Below are 21,424 nucleotides of genomic sequence, written 5' to 3'. Positions count from 1 at the left end.
ATAATAGAGTTATTGCCCTTTGTTAAAAGTAAAAATATCTTGTCTAGAGCATAACTTTGCTTGCATTTAAGCTAGGATAATGAAACTTGATGTGTACATTGATTGTACAAAGACAATGTGCAATGTACTGATGTTAGAGCCTGCAACCCTTTGATTACAGAATTATTACACATCATTAAAATTTTGTACCTGGGGCATTACTTTGCTTGCATTTAGATACACTAGGATGTTGAAACATGATATATACATCAGTCATACAAAAGCTAGGTGCAGTGTATTAATGTCAAGATCCATTGCCCTTTGTTAAAATTTTGCTTGCTTTACAACTAGATCATGTAATTTGGTGTATACATTGGTGATACTAAGAAGATGTGCAGTATATGAAATGGAGGGCCTGCAACCCCTTAATTACATAATTATTGCCCCTTGTGTTTGTTTCCAATAAAGTCGTTTTCAGGGAGCTTTCATTAGTTTCACTGATGCTCTTGTTTACTCTGATCTCCCTTAGAAACACGACATTGACTTATTTGGATTGACCAAGATTTACATGTTGGCTGTACACCTTATTATCCTGGTACTTTTTGAGAAGTCTCCATGTAAATCTTTCTTTTGTTCATATTTTGCCCCCAAGTATTATTGAATTTGTGTGTGAATTTAAAATTGTGTCTAGTTTAAGTAGGGGATAGTTAGGACAAGGACTAGTTTATATGTGTCCAGTTAAGGTGGGGCTAGTTAGGACAAGGACTTGTTTAAATTGTGTCTAGTTTAAGTGGGGGCTAGTTAGGACAAGGACTAGTTTAAATTGTGTCTAGTTTAAGTGGGGGCTAGTTAGGACAAGGACTAGTTTATATGTGTCCAGTTAAGATGGGGCTAGTTAGGACAAAGACTAGTTTAAATTGTGTCTAGTTTAAGTGGGGGCTAGTTAGGACAAGGAATAGTTTAAATTGTGTCTAGTTTAAGTGGGGGCTAGTTAGGACAAGGACTAGTTTATATGTGTCCAGTTAAGGTGGGGCTAGTTAGGACAAGGACTAGTTTAGATTGTGTCTAGTTTAAGTGGGGGCTAGTTAGGACAAGGACTAGTTTAAATTGTGTCTAGTTTAAGTAGGGGATAGTTAGGACAAGGACTAGTTTATATGTGTCCAGTTAAGATGGGGCTAGTTAGGACAAAGACTAGTTTAAATTGTGTCTAGTTTAAGTGGGGGCTAGTTAGGACAAGGAATAGTTTAAATTGTGTCTAGTTTAAGTGGGGGCTAGTTAGGACAAGGACTAGTTTATATGTGTCCAGTTAAGGTGGGGCTAGTTAGGACAAGGACTAGTTTAGATTGTGTCTAGTTTAAGTGGGGGCTAGTTAGGACAAGTTATTAGTTGAGAGGGAGACTATTTTATCATAGTTAACATGAAAACTTGCGAAGAAAAGGTTAGAGTAAACGAGAAATATGTTTAGATGGTTGTACTGCATTTGATGCCTGGAACAGGAAAGCACTTAGACATCAAACAGTACATTGTTCAATATTTCAGGGAAAACTACAGACGGAGCAGAGCCAGCTATGAAAGATTGACAGAATTAGAGTTAGAGACTTACATATCGGTGAGTAGAGAGTGGCCAACCAGATTTAAATGTTTGTAGGATTAAGCACAAGTGTTACATATTTCAAGATTACTGAAAGGATACAGAAATAATCACTTATAGTATTTAGGTAGTTTTTGTATTCCAACGGCCCATTATTATAGGTGGTTTGGATTTTGCTGAACATTTCTGTGTGTTAACTGTGGTATTTGTTATTTGATGTTTTGTAATATGTGTTTATGAAACGAAATCCAGACATTGTCTTGTTTGTATTATAGTGTGTGCTTGCCCAAGTGAGCTGCTGGTCAACATCTGTCCACTGTCTGGTCTTGAGGTCAGTCTTACAGAAGCGAAGTAGTCGTCATGTAGAGAGATCCATGATGCAGATTGAAGTAAGCTTAAAATCTGAACCAAAGTCAACATGTCTGTAACACACTGAAGATGTGAAAGGGTAGTGTAATAAAGTTTTTTTATCACAAGGCTTACTAATTACAGTGTAATTATGAATTAGTGTCAGGGTACATTAGAGACACCCAAATTTTTGTGAATGGTTATCACTTACATACACTTCAGAGGATGTTAGTGCAATTAGTTTTAAACCACATAATAGAGGTTTCAAAGTAACTCATGAGGCACCCACGGGGTTATGACAACAGTCACATACTTAAGACACCCTGACTTTGTTTCTGATAGGAGATAGTAAACCAGATCTTACGTCCTGAACCTGCGGCCCAGCACAGACTCCATCTGTTTTACTGTCATAGAATTTTATCATCATGGATGATCAAGGTAAGAAATAATAATTGATGTTAATGGTGTATAATGTTCTATAAATGTAACCATGTTTACAGATTAATTTGCATTACTTTAAACAACATGGATAATTAATTGCTTAGTGTTTTACAGAATCACTTTTATACAATTATGTAACAAATTGTTATGTACAGAAAGAACTAGCAGAACTGTTTTTGAGTCTGGGAGCTGTAGGGTCTGCTCTGGATGTATACGAACAGCTTCAGATGTGGGATCATGCCATTTCTTGTTACAAACGTCTCGGCAAAATGGAAAAGGTATAATGTTATATGATGTAATTAATTTGTGAAACCTAATGTTATAGTTAAAAATAAGTCAAGGATAAAGTGGGAATAAGTATTAGGAGAGACAACTAGTGGTAGAATAGTTTTGTTCCTGAGAAGTAATGTGGAGACTGGCAGATTGATTTGCGACACAGGTGTATGGCACAGATCTGTACTCTCTATGATCCATATGTATGTAGTATTTTTATAAAATGATAGGTATGATCTAAAGAATAGAAGGTGTAATACACAGATTTTAGACTGTAGACATCATACAATCCACGCTGGAGAAATATTATCTTTTCTTGTATTCACCCGAAGACAGGTGAGTAATTCTTTTGTTGTATAACCACAATCCACACGTCTGATTGATGATAATTGCAGCATAGGTTACTGGATTGTTATATTCACCTGTGAGACACACATCAGGGTTTGGATATATTTACCTGTGAGACACACATAAGGTTTTGGATATATTTACCTGTGAGACACACATAAGGTTTTGGATATATTTACCTGTGAGACACACATAAGGTTTTGGATATATTTACGTATGAGACACACATCAGGTTTTGGATATATTTACCTGTGAGACACACATCAGGGTTTGGATATATTTACCTGTGAGACACACATCAGGTTTTGGATATATTTACCTGTGAGACAAACATCAGGTTTTGGATATATTTACCTGTTAGACACACATCAGGTTTTGGATATATTTACCTATGAGACACACATCAGGTTTTGGATATATTTACCTGTGAGACACACATCAGGTTTTGGATATATTTACCTGTGAGACACACATCAGGTTTTGGATATATTTACCTGTGAGACACACATCAGGTTTTGGATATATTTACCTATGAGGCACACATCAGGTTTTGGATATATTTACCTATGAGACACACATCAGGTTTTGGATATATTTACCTGTGAGACACACATCAGGTTTTGGATATATTTACCTGTGAGACACACATCAGGTTTTGGATATTATATTCACCATGCGTACAAATATTCTGCTTGTTTAAGTGTAACATTGAGCAATATTTAGACCTAAGAAAAGGTGTTCTGACCAATCAGCATGTAGAATTGCTGACAGTCTTATAATGCTACACTTGATGTTATCACCTTTTTATACTGCTTCTTACTTGGTACTTAAAAAAGTATAGACTTTTAAAACTGTTCTCAGAAATAACTGATGACAGAAAGAAACCATCAATAAGAATATACAACATTAAAATCTATATCAATTTGGTACTTGTATGCTACCTCATTTGAGAATTAGTCATGTCCAATTTGTATGTTCTCTCACACTTCTGTTTCTGGTGATTTTTTATCTAAAAGTCTTACCATTATTCCAGATGATGTAAGATTCCCTTACCTATCTTCGACTATGATGATGCTTCCTGTAGATATTAATCTTGTTGTGTATTTAGCTGTGATAATATTGACTTTTCAGGCTGAGACTCTGATCCGGGAACAGTTAGCAATTAAGGAAACACCAAGTCTGTGGTGTTTCCTTGGTGATGTTACAAGGGACACAATTCACTATGAGAAAGCATGGGAAATGTCCAATCACCGAAGTGCACGGGCCATGAGGTGTCTGGCATATCATTACTTCGCTCATGAAGATGTAAGCTGGGTACCTGTCTGTCAGGCTACAGACTTTTGTATATTAATCTTACCTATGTATTGTTTAATGCAGGGGTGGACAATTTCAAAATTTTCCCACTAGCCTTTTTTCACTAGCCCTGACAGGATTTCTACTAGCCCCACTTTTGTCGACATAAATGCCAATAACCATTGATATTCTCGATTAATTGAAGGTTAATTTTCACACCTGACTTGTTTCAATTACCTGATTTTCAGTTGGTTTTATATTGTCTCTAAGCTGACTATAATAAGGCGTCATGTATTCAACTTCTATTTGTCTGGTTCCTAAGCCCTGATGTCATTATGTACAGATATGCAGTTGGTGTTTATTCATTTATACAAAAGTTTTTTACAAATATAACTACATTTACAATGCTCTACAGGATCTAGAAACACTCAAGCTACCCCAACACGTCAAGGTTGCAGTTTAAAAGCGGTAGATTTTTTTTTTTTTTTTTTAGTGTTTATGTTTTTTTTTATGTACACAAAGTCAACCTGAAATAAAGACATTGTTTGGATATCCAAGCGTATGCATCAAAATACAGAGACGAGATTGTAGAATTTACCATGTTTCTAGAACAATCAGAGACACAGGTGTATAGGCTACATGTATTTTGTACGAGTAGGCTATATATAGCTATTGTATAATTCACTGCCGTCCAATGAAAAACGCTCCTGCGCGAGCTCTATATTTAGCGATGTGGTGAACTTTGATGTTTACAGTCGCAGCGTCAGTGACACGGAACCTCTGACACGAATTGAAGATCGAAATGTTGATCGTTATTTATCAACAGACAACACCACCAGACAATATAAGGCTTTTAATGCAAGTTTATTACAGAATATTTCCACTAGCCCACGGGCCAGTGACTACTGTTGAGCAACTAGCCCGGAGGCGAAAATCACTAGCCCCGGGCGTCGGGCTAGCGGAATTGTCCAGCCCTGTTAATGGAACATATATGTATAATTAAAGAAATCAAATTCTCACAATAACTATCCCTCCCTCCTTCCTTCTGTCCATCCTTAAAACAAGATTTGGTGGACATTTCCTTTTAACTTTTTGACTGATTGTAGACAAATTTTCTTCAAAATAAATTCCTTATGTAGATGTGCAATTTTCATTGAGCCATAATTTGAAGGTTAACTATTCCTGACAGGTGCCATGCTATTTTTGAAGGATAAGTTTCTGTTTATTGTTACAAATATATCTTGATAAAATGATTCTACTTTCTTAAGCAATGACATCTGTCTCGTATAGAAATTTCAATTGTTTTTGAACACAAATATATGATATTACATTAACTGAGTGATGTGATCATTAACTGAGTGATTGTGTGATCATTAATAGAGTGATGATGTGATCATTAACTGAGTGATCATGTGATCATTAACTGAGTGATCATGTGATCATTCACTGAGTGATCATGTGATCATTAACTGAGTGATTGTGTGATCATTAACTGAGTTGTTTGTATGATCATTAGACACAGCGTTTTAAAGATCTAAAGCTGATGTACAATAAACATAGAACACCATGACTAAACCATCTCTATCTGATAATTTGTTTTATTCCAGTACGAGAAGAGTTTGGATTGTTTTGAAAAGTCACTGAAAATCAACTCTCTACAGGTAAGTAAACTTAATAAATTACATTGATTTCAGTAAAATATAAGTATTGTTTTTGTGAAACCATCAAAATAAATCTTCAGACCAATTAGGTAAACATCTTATGTGACCAAATTAGCTGTATAAGTCTTCAGTGATAGACCTGGTCCAGATCTCTTAGTTACTGTGGATATAGTTAGTCCAGATCTCTTAGTTACTGTGGATATAGTTAGTCCAGATCTCTTAGTTACTGTGGATAAAGTCCAGATCTCTTAGTTACTGTGGATATAGTTAGTCCAGATCTCTTAGTTACTGTGGATAAAGTTAGTCCAGGTCTCTTAGTTTCTGTGGATATAGTTAGTCCAGGTCTCTTAGTTACTGTGGATATAGTTAGTCCAGATCTCTTAGTTACTGTGTATAAAGTTAGTACAGATCTCTTAGTTACTGTGGATAAAGTCTAGATCTCTTAGTTACTGTGGATAAAGTCCAGATCTCTTAGTTACTGTGGATATAGTTAGTCCAGATCTCTTAGTTACTGTGTATAAAGTTAGTACAGATCTCTTAGTTACTGTGGATAAAGTTAGTCCAGATCTCTTAGTTACTGTGTATAAAGTTAGTACAGATCTCTTAGTTACTGTGGATAAAGTCTAGATCTCTTAGTTACTGTGGATAAAGTCCAGATCTCTTAGTTACTGTGGATATAGTTAGTCCAGCTCTCTTAGTTACTGTGGATATAGTTAGTCCAGATCTCTTAGTTACTGTGGATATAGTTAGTCCAGATCTCTTAGTTACTGTGGATATAGTTAGTCCAGATCTCTTAGTTACTGTGTATAAAGTTAGTACAGATCTCTTAGTTACTGTGGATAAAGTCTAGATCTCTTAGTTACTGTGGATATAGTTAGTCTAGATCTCTTAGTTACTGTGGATAAAGTCCAGATCTCTTAGTTACTGTGGATATAGTTAGTCTAGATCTCTTAGTTACTGTGGATATAGTTAGTACAGATCTCTTAGTTACTGTGGATATAGTTAGTACAGATCTCTTAGTTACTGTGGATAAAGTTAGTCCAGATCCCTTAGTTACTGTGTATATAACTAGTCCAGATCCCTTAGTTACTGTGTATATAACTAGTCTAGATCTCTTAGTTACTGTGGATATAGTTAGTCTAGATCTCTTAGTTACTGTGGATATAGTTAGTCCAGATCTCTTAGTTACTGTGTATAAAGTTAGTACAGATCTCTTAGTTACTGTGGATAAAGTCCAGATCTCTTAGTTACTGTGGATATAGTTAGTCTAGATCTCTTAGTTACTGTGGATATAGTTAGTACAGATCTCTTAGTTACTGTGGATATAGTTAGTACAGATCTCTTAGTTACTGTGGATAAAGTTAGTCCAGATCCCTTAGTTACTGTGTATATAACTAGTCCAGATCCCTTAGTTACTGTGTATATAACTAGTCTAGATCTCTTAGTTACTGTGGATATAGTTAGTCTAGATCTCTTAGTTACTGTGGATATAGTTAGTCCAGATCTCTTAGTTACTGTGTATAAAGTTAGTACAGATCTCTTAGTTACTGTGGATAAAGTCTAGATCTCTTAGTTACTGTGGATATAGTTAGTCTAGATCTCTTAGTTACTGTGGATAAAGTCCAGATCTCTTAGTTACTGTGGATATAGTTAGTCTAGATCTCTTAGTTACTGTGGATATAGTTAGTCCAGATCTCTTAGTTACTGTGGATATAGTTAGTCCAGATCTCTTAGTTACTGTGTATAAAGTTAGTACAGATCTCTTAGTTACTGTGGATAAAGTCTAGATCTCTTAGTTACTGTGGATATAGTTAGTCTAGATCTCTTAGTTACTGTGGATAAAGTCCAGATCTCTTAGTTACTGTGGATATAGTTAGTCTAGATCTCTTAGTTACTGTGGATATAGTTAGTACAGATCTCTTAGTTACTGTGGATATAGTTAGTACAGATCTCTTAGTTACTGTGGATAAAGTTAGTCCAGATCCCTTAGTTACTGTGTATATAACTAGTCCAGATCCCTTAGTTACTGTGTATATAACTAGTCTAGATCTCTTAGTTACTGTGGATATAGTTAGTCTAGATCTCTTAGTTACTGTGGATATAGTTAGTCCAGATCTCTTAGTTACTGTGTATAAAGTTAGTACAGATCTCTTAGTTACTGTGGATAAAGTCCAGATCTCTTAGTTACTGTGGATATAGTTAGTCTAGATCTCTTAGTTACTGTGGATATAGTTAGTACAGATCTCTTAGTTACTGTGGATATAGTTAGTACAGATCTCTTAGTTACTGTGGATAAAGTTAGTCCAGATCCCTTAGTTACTGTGTATATAACTAGTCCAGATCCCTTAGTTACTGTGTATATAACTAGTCTAGATCTCTTAGTTACTGTGGATATAGTTAGTCTAGATCTCTTAGTTACTGTGGATATAGTTAGTCCAGATCTCTTAGTTACTGTGTATAAAGTTAGTACAGATCTCTTAGTTACTGTGGATAAAGTCTAGATCTCTTAGTTACTGTGGATATAGTTAGTCTAGATCTCTTAGTTACTGTGGATATAGTTAGTCCAGATCTCTTAGTTACTGTGGATATAGTTAGTCCAGATCTCTTAGTTACTGTGGATATAGTTAGTACAGATCTCTTAGTTACTGTGGATATAGTTAGTACAGATCTCTTAGTTACTGTGGATAAAGTTAGTCCAGATCCCTTAGTTACTGTGTATATAACTAGTCCAGATCCCTTAGTTACTGTGTATATAACTAGTCTAGATCTCTTAGTTACTGTGGATATAGTTAGTCTAGATCTCTTTGTTACTGTGGATAAAGTCCAGATCTCTTAGTTACTGTGGATATAGTTAGTCCAGATCTCTTAGTTACTGTGGATATAGTTAGTCCAGATCTCTTAGTTACTGTGGATATAGTTAGTACAGATCTCTTAGTTACTGTGGATAAAGTCCAGATCTCTTAGTTACTGTGGATATAGTTAGTCTAGATCTCTTAGTTACTGTGGATATAGTTAGTCCAGATCTCTTAGTTACTGTGGATAAAGTCCAGATCTCTTAGTTACTGTGGATAAAGTCCAGATCTCTTAGTTACTGTGGATATAGTTAGTCTAGATCTCTTAGTTACTGTGGATATAGTTAGTCTAGATCTCTTAGTTACTGTGGATATAGTTAGTCCAGATCTCTTAGTTACTGTGGATATAGTTAGTACAGATCTCTTAGTTACTGTGGATAAAGTCCAGATCTCTTAGTTACTGTGGATATAGTTAGTCTAGATCTCTTAGTTACTGTGGATATAGTTAGTCCAGATCTCTTAGTTACTGTGGATATAGTTAGTACAGATCTCTTAGTTACTGTGGATAAAGTCCAGATCTCTTAGTTACTGTGGATATAGTTAGTCCAGATCTCTTAGTTACTGTGGATATAGTTAGTCCAGATCTCTTAGTTACTGTGGATATAGTTAGTGCAGATCTCTTAGTTACTGTGGATAAAGTCCAGATCTCTTAGTTACTGTGGATATAGTTAGTCTAGATCTCTTAGTTACTGTGGATAAAGTCCAGATCCCTTAGTTACTGTGGATATAGTTAGTCTAGATCTCTTAGTTACTGTGGATATAGTTAGTCCAGATGTCTTAGTTATTGTGGATATAGTTAGTCTAGATCTCTTAGTTACTGTGGATATAGTTAGTCTAGATCTCTTAGTTACTGTGGATATAGTTAGTCCAGATCTGTTAGTTACTGTGCATATAGTTAGTCCAGATCTGTTAGTTACTGTGGATATAGTTAGTCCAGTTCTCTTAGTTACTGTGGATATAGTTAGTCTAGATCTCTTTTAGTTACTGTGGATAAAGTCCAGATCTCTTAGTTACTGTGGATATAGTTAGTCCAGATCTCTTAGTTACTGTGGATATAGTTAGTCCAGATCTCTGAGTTACTGTGGATATAGTTAGTACAGATCTCTTAGTTACTGTGGATATAGTTAGTCCAGATCTGTTAGTTACTGTGCATATAGTTAGTCCAGATCTGTTAGTTACTGTGGATATAGTTAGTCCAGTTCTCTTAGTTACTGTGGATATAGTTAGTCTAGATCTCTTTTAGTTACTGTGGATAAAGTCCAGATCTCTTAGTTACTGTGGATATAGTTAGTACAGATCTCTTAGTTACTGTGGATATAGTTAGTCCAGATCTCTTAGTTACTGTGGATATAGTTAGTCCAGCTCTCTTAGTTACTGTGGATATAGTTAGTACAGATCTCTTAGTTACTGTGGATATAGTTAGTCCAGCTCTCTTAGTTACTGTGGATATAGTTAGTACAGATCTCTTAGTTACTGTGGATAAAGTCCAGATCTGTTAGTTACTGTGGATATAGTTAGTACAGATCTCTTAGTTACTGTGGATTGATCTGGTCCTCATATTTATATTATTGTTGATTGACCTGGTCTTCATTTCTTTAGTTATCTGTAATGGCCCTTGACCTTGTGTTCTTAAGTGCCCCTGTCTAGATCTTCTGTTATATGAAAACCAACTGTTTCTCTGCACATAGAATTAAAGTCACCTGAACTGACCGTTACTGCATTCTCTGACATTCTGACCAGTGGCCTGTTTATAGTTAAATATCTAGTCACCTCAACTGACCGTTACTGCATGCTCTGACATTCTGACCAGTGGCCTGTTTATAGTTAAATATCTAGTCACCTCAACTGACCGTTACTGCATGCTCTGACATTCTGACCAGTGGCCTGTTTATAGTTAAATATCTAGTCACCTCAACTGACCGTTACTGCATGCTCTGACATTCTGACCAGTGGCCTGTTTATAGTTAAATATCTAGTCACCTCAACTGACCGTTACTGCATGCTCTGACATTCTGACCAGTGGCCTGTTTATAATTAAATATCTACTACTCTTCAAAACAGAGTTGAAGACAGCTGACTATAAACAATGGACCACTCACAATTTTGGTGTTTGCAGTTAGGGTTAGTTTTAGTAGACTAAGAAATTTGGTTTCACTGACTTTGTGTATTTTTTCTGTATAGGTGCCTGTTTGGTTTACCTGTGGATGTACTGCTCTGTCAGCAAAGCAGTATAAAAAAGCTGTACATGCCTTCAAGATGTGTATCAACATTGATTATGATGTAAGTACTGGGACAGAGGAGAAACAGTTAATTCCCTGACTGTATAAGTTCCTTGTAAAAGCTAAAGTGAGGATTTCAGATACAGGATTTTGAGACTAGGGTGAATTGAAATGATCTATAGCATGAAAAACAACAAGTATTACCAACTAATACTTTTTTTCAGGGACTGCTCCTGATTTTGAAAATTTGTGTAATATAACTTGATTGTACAAGAAAGAAACTTTCAACTTAGAAATTTTTCATCATAACAGAGGTAATTGAGTTAATCATGTTCAGTTATTTTGTTATTTTGAAATCAGATACCAACTTTACTTCATTTACAACATGGACCAAGTTGAAAATAGTTCATTAGTTTATATTGGTCTTTATTAGATCAGAGAGAAGGAGGTCTCTTGCCTGCTTAAAGTCATTCATGCCCATGATATGAAACTGACTAAATACAATAGTAGTTATTCAAAAGCTCTATATCTTTACACCATAAACTATAGTTAGTAAGATAGGAAACTTGTGTGTTATCACTTTGGATAAAACTTGTGTGTAATCTCTATGTTTAAAACTTGTGTGCAATCCCTTTGGTTAAAACTTGTGTGTAATCCCTTTGGTTAAAACTTGTGTGTAATCCCTTTGGTTAAAACTTGTGTGTAATCTCTATGTTTAAAACTTGTGTGCAATCCCTTTGGTTAAAACTTGTGTGTAATCCCTTTGGTTAAAACTTGTGTGTAATCCCTTTGGTTAAAACTTGTGTGTAATCTCTATGTTTAAAACTTGTGTGTAATCCCTTTGGTTAAAACTTGTGTGTAATCCCTATGGTTAACACTTGTGTGTAATCCCTTTGCTTAAAACTCGTGTGTAATCCCTTTAGTTAAAAGTTGTGTGTAATCCCTATGTCTTGTACCAGAGTAATGGTTAGGGCATATGTGTGATGGTGTGTGTAAATGAATGGTGTGTTAGGGTGTGTGTGATGGTGTGTGAATATGTGGTGTGTTTGAGTGTGTGTGATAGTGTGTGTGGATATTGTGGTGGGTTAGGGTGTGTGTGATGATGTGTGTGAATATTGTGGTGTGTTAGGGTGTGTGATAGTGTGTGTGAGGGTGTGTGTGTGTGTGTGTGTGTGTGTGTGTGTGTGAATACTGTGGTGTGTTTGGGAGTGTGTGATGGTGTGTGTAAATGCAGGGTGGGTTAGGGTGTGTGTGATGGTGTGTGTGAATACTGTGGTGTGTTTTGGTGTGTGTGATGTGTGTGTGAATACTGTGGTGTGTTTGGGTGTGTGTGATGGTGTGTAAATACTGTGGTATGTTTGAGTGTTCATGATGGTATGTGTAAATGCAGGGTGGGTTAGGGTGTGTGTGATGGTGTGTGTGAATACTGTGGTGTGTTTGGGTGTGTGTGATGGTGTGTGTGAATACTGCGGTGTGTTTGAGTGTGCATGATGGTATGTGTAAATGCACGGTGGGTTAGGGTGTGTGTGATGGTGTGTGTGAATACTGTGGTGTGTTTGGGTGTGTGTGATGGTGTGTAAATACTGTGGTGTGTTTGGGTGTGTGTGATGGTGTGTGTGAATACTGTGGTGGGTTAGGGTGTGTGTGATGGTGTGTGTGAATACTGTGGTGTGTTTGGGTGTGTGTGATGGTGTGTGTGAATACTGTGGTGTGTTTGGGTGTGTGTGATGGTGTGTGTGAATGCTGTGGTGTGTTTGGGTGTGTGTGATGGTGTGTGTGAATACTGTGGTGTGTTTGGGTGTGTGTGATGGTGTGTGTGAATATTGTGGTGTGTTTGGGTGTGTGTGAATACTGTGGTGTGTTTGGGTGTGTGTGATGGTGTGTGTGAATACTGTGGTGTGTTTGGGTGTGTGTGATGGTGTGTGTGAATACTGTGGCATGTTTGGGTGTGTGTGATGGTGTGTGTGAATACTGTGGTGTGTTTGGGTGTGTGTGATGGTGTGTGTGAATACTGTGGTGTGTTTGGGTGTGTGTGATGGTGTGTGTGAATACTGTGGTGTGTGATGGTTTGTGTGAATACTGTGGTGTGTTTGGGTGTGTGTGATGGTGTGTGTGAATACTGTGGTGTGTTTGGGTGTGTGATGGTGTGTGTGAATACTGTGGTGTGTTTGGGTGTGTGTGATGGTGTGTGTGAATACTGTGGCGTGTTTGGGTGTGTGTAATGGTGTGTGTGAATACTGTGGCGTGTTTGGGTGTGTGTGATGGTGTGTGTGAATACTGTGGTGTGTTTGGGTGTGTGTGATGGTGTGTGTGAATACTGTGGTGTGTTTGGGTGTATGTGATGGTGTGTGTGAATACTGTGGTGTGTTTGGGTGTGTGTGATGGTGTGTGTGAATACTGTGGTGTGTTTGGGTGTGTGTGATGGTGTGTGTGAATACTGTGGTGTGTTTGGGTGTGTGTGATGGTGTGTGTGAATACTGTGGTGTGTTTAGGTGTGTGTGATGGTGTGTGTGAATACTGTGGTGTGTTTGGGTGTGTGTGATGGTGTGTGTGAATACTGTGGTGTGTTTGGGTGTGTGTGATGGTGTGTGTGAATACTGTGGTGTGTTTGGGTGTGTGTGATGGTGTGTGTGAATACTGTGGCGTGTTTGGGTGTGTGTATATGATTTATATTTAAATGCTATATTTGAACATAACATTTCAATTAAATTTTTGTGAATATAAAAATAATGAAAGCTAGAATCAAGCCATAAGCAGCTTCTAATGATTTGTTAAGATTTAATGGATGTTGTACAAATTATTTGATTCAGAACTTTGAGGCGTGGAACAATATGGCAACAGCGTACATCCAGCTGAGAGAAAAGTAAGTCTACAGTCAGATTCTGTTGTGTATCTGGTTAAAATCTCGGATTTCCCCACATGTTTTACCAGCTAGCTTGTTAACCTGTGAAACCTGACCAAATCAAACATGATATGCCATCAAGACAAGTATCTTACTTAAAGAATTAAATTTGAAAATGGTAAAAATATCTCATTTCGTTTGGATTTGATTACCTTAAAAGGCATAATGTGAAATTTCTTTTGTTGTAGGGAAAAGGCCCTGAAAGTTTTGAATGAAGCTATCAAGTACAATTATGAGAACTGGAAGTTATGGGAGAATGTCCTCATAGTAAGTACTATACTGAAATGTGTGGACCAGTGCTAACATCTGTTTTAGCTGGTCTGAACAACTGGTGACCTTATGCCATGTCACAATGTCCTTCTGGCCTCTTGGGCTTAATGTTTTCACAGGCACTGATTGTATTTATACGTGTAAGGTAGGTAACTAAGTTGATCTATTTGAATTTTGCTCTTGAGCTGAATAAGTGCTGTTGTGGAAGGTCATTCAGGCCTATTAAAAAAATTATAGATTACACTTGAAAGGTAATAGAGTTTGAATTTTGATTTTACAGGTGGCGACAGATTGTGCTGATGTGGGGAAAGCTATTCAGGCTTATAATAGAATCCTTGATATAAAAGACAAATGGGGAGATGGTCAGGTAGGTAATTTCATGGTATATCAGAGTGTTGTGTACTGTATTCTGTACAGTATTCCTAGCTACATGATATATCAGTGTGTGTTGTATACTATAGTCTGTACAGTATTCCTAGCTACATGATATATCAGTGTGTTGTATACTATAGTCTGTACAGTATTCCTTGCTACATGATATATCAGTGTGTTGTATACTGTATTCTGTACAGTATTCCTAGCTTCATGGTATATCAGTGTGTTGTATACTGTATTCTGTACAGTATTCCTAGCTACATGGTATATCAGTGTATTGTATACTGTATTCTGTACAGTATTCCTAGCTTCACGGTATATCAGTGTGTTGTATACTGTATTCTGTACAGTATTCTTAGCTACATGGTATATATGTGTGTTGTATACTGTATTCTGTACAGTATTCTTAGCTACATGGTATATCAGTGTGTGTTGTATACTGTATTCTGTACAGTATTCCTAGCTACATGGTATATCAATGTGTTGTATACTGTATTCTGTACAGTATTCCTAGCTACATGGTATATCAGTGTGTGTTGTATACTGTATTCTGTATAGTATTCCTAGCTACATGATATATCAGTGTTTGTTGTATACTGTATTCTGTACAGTGTTCCTAGCTACATGGTATATCACTGTGTGTTGTATACTATAGTCTGTACAGTATTCCTAGCTACATGGTATATCACTGTGTGTTGTGTACTATAGTCTGTACAGTATTCCTAGCTACATGGTATATCAGTGTGTGTTGTATACTGTATTCTGTACAGTATTCCTAGCTACATGGTATATCAGTGTGTTGTATACTGTATTCTGTATAGTATTCCTAGCTGCATGGTATATCAGTGTGTTGTATACTGTATTCTGTACAGTATTCCTAGCTACATGGTATATCAGTGTGTGTTGTGTACTGTATTCTGTACAGTATTCCTAGCTACATGGTATATCAGTGTGTGTTGTGTACTGTATTCTGTACAGTATTCCTAGCTACATGGTATATCAGTGTGTGTTGTGTACTGTATTCTGTACAGTATTCCTAGCTACATGGTATATCAGTGTGTGTTGTGTACTGTATTCTGTACAGTATTCCTAGCTACATGGTATATCAGTGTGTGTTGTGTAATGTATTCTGTACAGTATTCCTAGCTACATGGTATATCAGTGTGTGTTGTGTACTGTATTCTGTACAGTATTCCTAGCTACATAATATATCAGTGTGTTGTATACTATAGTCTGTACAGTATTCCTAGCTACATGATATATCACTGTGTGTTGTGTACTATAGTCTTTACAGTATTCCTCGCTACATGATATATCACTGTGTGTTGTATACTGTATTCTGTACAGTATTCCTAGCTACATGATATATCATTGTGTTGTATACTATAGTCTGTACAGTATTCCTAGCTACATGGTATATCACTGTGTGTTGTGTACTATAGTCTGTACAGTATTCCTAGCTACATGGTATATCAGTGTGTGTTGTATACTGTATTCTGTATAGTATTCCTAGCTACATGATATATCAGTGTGTTGTATACTATAGTCTGTACAGTATTCCTAGCTACATGGTATATCACTGTGTGTTGTGTACTATAGTCTGTACAGTATTCCTAGCTACATGGTATATCACTGTGTGTTGTGTACTATAGTCTGTACAGTATTCCTAGCTACATGGTATATATGTGTGTTGTATACTGTATTCTGTACAGTATTCCTAGCTACATGGTATATCAGTGTGTTGTATACTGTATTCTGTACAGTATTCCTAGCTACATGGTATATCAGTGTGTGTTGTGTACAGTATTCTGTACAGTATTCCTAGCTACATGGTATATCAGTGTGTTGTATACTGTATTCTGTATAGTATTCCTAGCTACATGGTATATCAGTGTGTGTTGTGTACAGTATTCTGTACAGTATTCCTAGCTACATGGTATATCAGTGTGTTGTATACTGTATTCTGTACAGTATTCCTAGCTACATGGTATAACAGTGTGTGTTGTATACTGTATTCTGTACAGTATTCCTAGCTTCATGGTATATCAGTGTGTTGTATACTGTATTCTGTACAGTATTGCTAGCTATCAAAGTGTTACAGTGATGTACCCCCACTCTACATTTCTACAGCATTTAGTTAACAAATGTCTACTGTTTATAATATCAAGTTGGATGCTTATAGATATACCTGTTGGTTCTGTTATTGTTTACCATTTTCTCATTTGGGAACCAAGCACTACTGACTTGGATTGACCAAGATTTACATAGCAGGTGTCATTGATGAAGCAGAAGACAATTTCTCTTCCAGAACACCTGGTCTTATTCTCCTTCTACTTCTTCAGGAGTCTCCATGTAAATCTTTCTATTTTACCCTAAAAAAATTGAGTTTAGATGATGGTTCTGTTGACATGTTAGTGTTTTTGTGTTTGTTTTTGTTCATCTTGGCATTAGTTTTCAGCATTCAGGATGCCCTTGGCCATAGTTATAACATATGATGGCTATTGTAGGTTCTGAGTACTTTGGTCCTTGCCGTGACTGGAAACTATTCAGATATTGATGGACAGCCAGCTTCCATACACATACCCAAGCTACTGACTCTGTTTGGTAGAACTACTTCTAAGGTAGGCAGAATTTTAATTCTTTAAAAAATGTGTCTTACTAAATATGAAAAATTTAATCATTTATATTTACAAGTATTATTTACAGATATTTGTAAATACAAATTTATCAGAAGTTTTATACAATTGTTGCAAGGTATCCAGTTTTGTTGAAATATACTGGTAGTTTATTACTATACAATTATTTATGGCCATGCGATTTAATATGCTCTATACCACCCTGGTCTAATTATGTTTAAAATGTGTTAAGATTAATCACTGTTTCTAAAACTTGTTCATCTTGTCAATATATGGCATTAAATGTAAAAACCAACGAATTGTTGTTTGATATTAAAACACATTTGATCTGACTTTAGGTTTCTAACAATGCTGAGATCTGGAAAGCTTACGCCAAACTGACAGCATTCAGCATGGAAGGGAAAGAAGAGAAACATGAAGTGGTAATACATACACACAGCATTTGTTCATGGTTTCCATGGTTTCCATGGTTTCATTGTCCACTGAAAAACACAGAGTCTGTCCATTATCACCCATGCTTTCTTTTCTACAGTATCTTAAATTAAATCTAAAATTTTATATCATGATGCACTTTCATAATGAGTATGTGAAATAGGAATTTAAAAGATAATGAGTCTTGTAAAGCAAGTTAAACCACAGTGGCTTGTCAAATTCTTATTTGAAATATGCCATTGTGCTTCAATATTTACAAGAACGTGAATCATGTAATGAAAAATTCTATTATAATTTTTGTCATTATATTTAATGTAACAAAGAATTTTTTATATTCATTATCAGAACTGATAACCAACTTACAAAATGAATCTGAATATCACAATACAGGTATTACAGCACCTCCAGAAGGCCTACAGGTGTGTGACCCAGGACCCAAAGTGGGAACAAAACACTGACAAGTGTAAAGAGATTGCTGACCAGGCACTAGAACTGGCACAAAGTAGGTTTAAGTCTCCAATAAAGGTCTTCATGTAACACTTTCTTTAAGTCTCTAATACAGGCCTTCATGTAACACTTTCACTAAGTCTCCAATACAGGTCTTCATATAACACTTTCACTAAGTCTCCAATACAGGCCTTCATATAACACTTTCACTAAGTCTCCAATACAGGCCTTCATGTAACACTTTCACTAAGTTTCCAATACAGGTCTTCATGTAACACTTTCACTAAGTCTCCAATACAGGCCTTCATGTAACACTTTCACTAAGTCTCCAATACAGGCCTTCATGTAACACTTTCACTAAGTCTCCAATACAGGCCTTCATGTAACACTTTCACTAAGTCTCCAATACAGGCCTTCATGTAACACTTTCACTAAGTCTCCAATACAGGCCTTCATGTAACACTTTCACTAAGTCTCCAATACAGGCCTTCATGTAACACTTTCACTAAGTCTCCAATACAGGCCTTCATGTAACACTTTCACTAAGTCTCCAATACAGGCCTTCATATAACACTTTCACTAAGTCTCCAATACAGGCCTTCATGTAACACTTTCTTTAAGTCTCCAATACAGGTCTTCATGTAACACTTTCACTAAGTCTCCAATACAGGCCTTCATGTAACACTTTCTTTAAGTCTCTAATACAGGTCTTCATATAACACTTTCACTAAGTCTCCAATACAGGCCTTCATGTAACACTTTCTTTAAGTCTCCAATACAGGTCTTCATGTAACACTTTCTTTAAGTCTCCAATACAGGCCTTCATGTAACACTTTCTTTAAGTCTCTAATACAGGTCTTCATATAACACTTTCATTAAGTCTCCAATACAGGCCTTCATGTAACACTTTCTTTAAGTCTCTAATACAGGTCTTCATGTAACACTTTCACTAAGTCTCCAATACAGGCCTTCATATAACACTTTCTTTAAGTCTCCAATACAGGTCTTCATATAACACTTTCACTAAGTCTCCAATACAGGCCTTCATGTAACACTTTCTTTAAGTCTCTAATACAGGTCTTCATGTAACACTTTCACTAAGTCTCCAATACAGGCCTTCATATAACACTTTCACTAAGTCTCCAATACAGGCCTTCATGTAACACTTTCTTTAAGTCTCTAATACAGGTCTTCATATAACACTTTCACTAAGTCTCCAATACAGGCCTTCATGTAACACTTTCACTAAGTCTCCAATACAGGCCTTCATATAACACTTTCACTAAGTCTCCAATACAGGCCTTCATGTAACACTTTCTTTAAGTCTCTAATACAGGTCTTCATATAACACTTTCACTAAGTCTCCAATACAGGCCTTCATGTAACACTTTCTTTAAGTCTCTAATACAGGTCTTCATATAACACTTTCACTAAGTCTCCAATACAGGCCTTCATGTAACACTTTCACTAAGTCTCCAATACAGGTCTTCATGTAACACTTTCTTTAAGTCTCTAATACAGGTCTTCATATAACACTTTCACTAAGTCTCCAATACAGGTCTTCATATAACACTTTCACTAAGTCTCCAATACAGGCCTTCATGTAACACTTTCACTAAGTCTCCAATACAGGCCTTCATATAACACTTTCACTAAGTCTCCAATACAGGCCTTCATATAACACTTTCACTAAGTCTCCAATACAGGCCTTCATATAACACTTTCACTAAGTCTCCAATACAGGCCTTCATGTAACACTTTCTTTAAGTCTCTAATACAGGTCTTCATATAACACTTTCACTAAGTCTCCAATACAGGCCTTCATGTAACACCTTTATTAAATCTCCAATACAGGTCTGCATGTAACACTTTCACTAAGTCTCCAATACAGGTCTTCATGTAACACTTTCTTTAAGTCTCTAATACAGGTCTTCATATAACACTTTCACTAAGTCTCCAATACAGGTCTTCATATAACACTTTCACTAAGTCTCCAATACAGGCCTTCATATAACACTTTCACTAAGTCTCCAATACAGGCCTTCATATAACACTTTCACTAAGTCTCCAATACAGGTCTTCATATAACACTTTCACTAAGTCTCTAATACAGGTCTTCATATAACATTTTCACTAAGTCTCCAATACAGGCCTTCATATAACACTTTCACTAAGTCTCCAATACAGGTCTTCATATAACACTTTCACTAAGTCTCCAATACAGGCCTTCATGTAACACTTTCTTTAAGTCTCCAATACAGGCCTTCATGTAACACTTTCTTTAAGTCTCCAATACAGGTCTTCATATAACACTTTCACTAAGTCTCCAATACAGGCCTTCATATAACACTTTCACTAAGTCTCCAATACAGGCCTTCATATAACACTTTCACTAAGTCTCCAATACAGGTCTTCATATAACACTTTCACTAAGTCTCTAATACAGGTCTTCATATAACACTTTCTTTAAGTCTCCAATACAGGTCTTCATATAACACTTTCACTAAGTCTCCAATACAGGCCTTCATGTAACACTTTCACTAAGTCTCCAATACAGGCCTTCATATAACACTTTCACTAAGTCTCCAATACAGGCCTTCATATAACACTTTCACTAAGTCTCCAATACAGGCCTTCATGTAACACTTTCTTTAAGTCTCCAATACAGGCCTTCATGTAACACTTTCTTTAAGTCTCCAATACAGGTCTTCATATAACACTTTCACTAAGTCTCCAATACAGGCCTTCATATAACACTTTCACTAAGTCTCCAATACAGGCCTTCATATAACACTTTCACTAAGTCTCCAATACAGGTCTTCATATAACACTTTCACTAAGTCTCTAATACAGGCCTTCATATAACACTTTCACTAAGTCTCTAATACAGGCCTTCATATAACAGTTTCACTAAGTCTCTAATACAGGCCTTCATATAACACTTTCACTAAGTCTCTAATACAGGCCTTCATATAACACTTTCACTAAGTCTCTAATACAGGCCTTCATATAACACTTTCACTAAGTCTCCAATACAGGTCTGCATGTAATACTTTCACTAAGTCTCCAATACAGGTCTTTACCAAGCGTGGCCAGCTTACAAAGACATTGACACAACGTTACAGAGCATGACCAGCTTACAAAGACATTGACACAACTTTACAGAGCATGACCTGTATACAAAGACATTGACACAACTTTACAGAGCATGGCCAGCTTACAAAGACATTGACACAACATTACAGAGCATGGTCAGCTTACAAAGACATTGACACAACATTACAGAGCATGGCCAGCTTACAAAGACATCGACACAACATTACAGAGCATGGTCAGCTTACAAAGACGTCAACACAA

At 36.4% G+C, this 21,424-nt stretch overlaps 1 protein-coding gene across 1 annotated transcript in view; it reads left to right on the top strand.

Moving 5' to 3' along the window:
* LOC132550512 (tetratricopeptide repeat protein 27-like) overlaps nt 1-21,424 on the top strand; it is a 33,390-nt gene that overhangs the window by 11,098 nt on the left and 868 nt on the right. The window contains exons 10-22 of the mRNA XM_060214582.1: nt 1,519-1,588; nt 1,846-1,959; nt 2,261-2,356; nt 2,515-2,637; nt 4,112-4,285; nt 5,881-5,934; nt 10,968-11,066; nt 13,816-13,868; nt 14,096-14,174; nt 14,458-14,544; nt 17,060-17,173; nt 17,527-17,610; nt 18,011-18,122. Coding sequence (XP_060070565.1) covers nt 1,519-1,588; nt 1,846-1,959; nt 2,261-2,356; nt 2,515-2,637; nt 4,112-4,285; nt 5,881-5,934; nt 10,968-11,066; nt 13,816-13,868; nt 14,096-14,174; nt 14,458-14,544; nt 17,060-17,173; nt 17,527-17,610; nt 18,011-18,122 — 1,259 coding nt within the window. The remainder of the gene's footprint in view (nt 1-1,518; nt 1,589-1,845; nt 1,960-2,260; nt 2,357-2,514; nt 2,638-4,111; nt 4,286-5,880; nt 5,935-10,967; nt 11,067-13,815; nt 13,869-14,095; nt 14,175-14,457; nt 14,545-17,059; nt 17,174-17,526; nt 17,611-18,010; nt 18,123-21,424) is intronic.

The sequence above is a fragment of the Ylistrum balloti genome, unplaced genomic scaffold, assembly GCF_031769215.1.
Source record: "Ylistrum balloti isolate Yb309-2 unplaced genomic scaffold, AGI_CSIRO_Ybal_v1 Utg370126, whole genome shotgun sequence".
Lineage (NCBI taxonomy): Eukaryota > Metazoa > Mollusca > Bivalvia > Pectinida > Pectinidae > Ylistrum > Ylistrum balloti.
The sequence above is the reverse complement of the archived record's forward strand: the minus strand, read 5'-3'. Positions and strand labels throughout refer to the sequence as shown.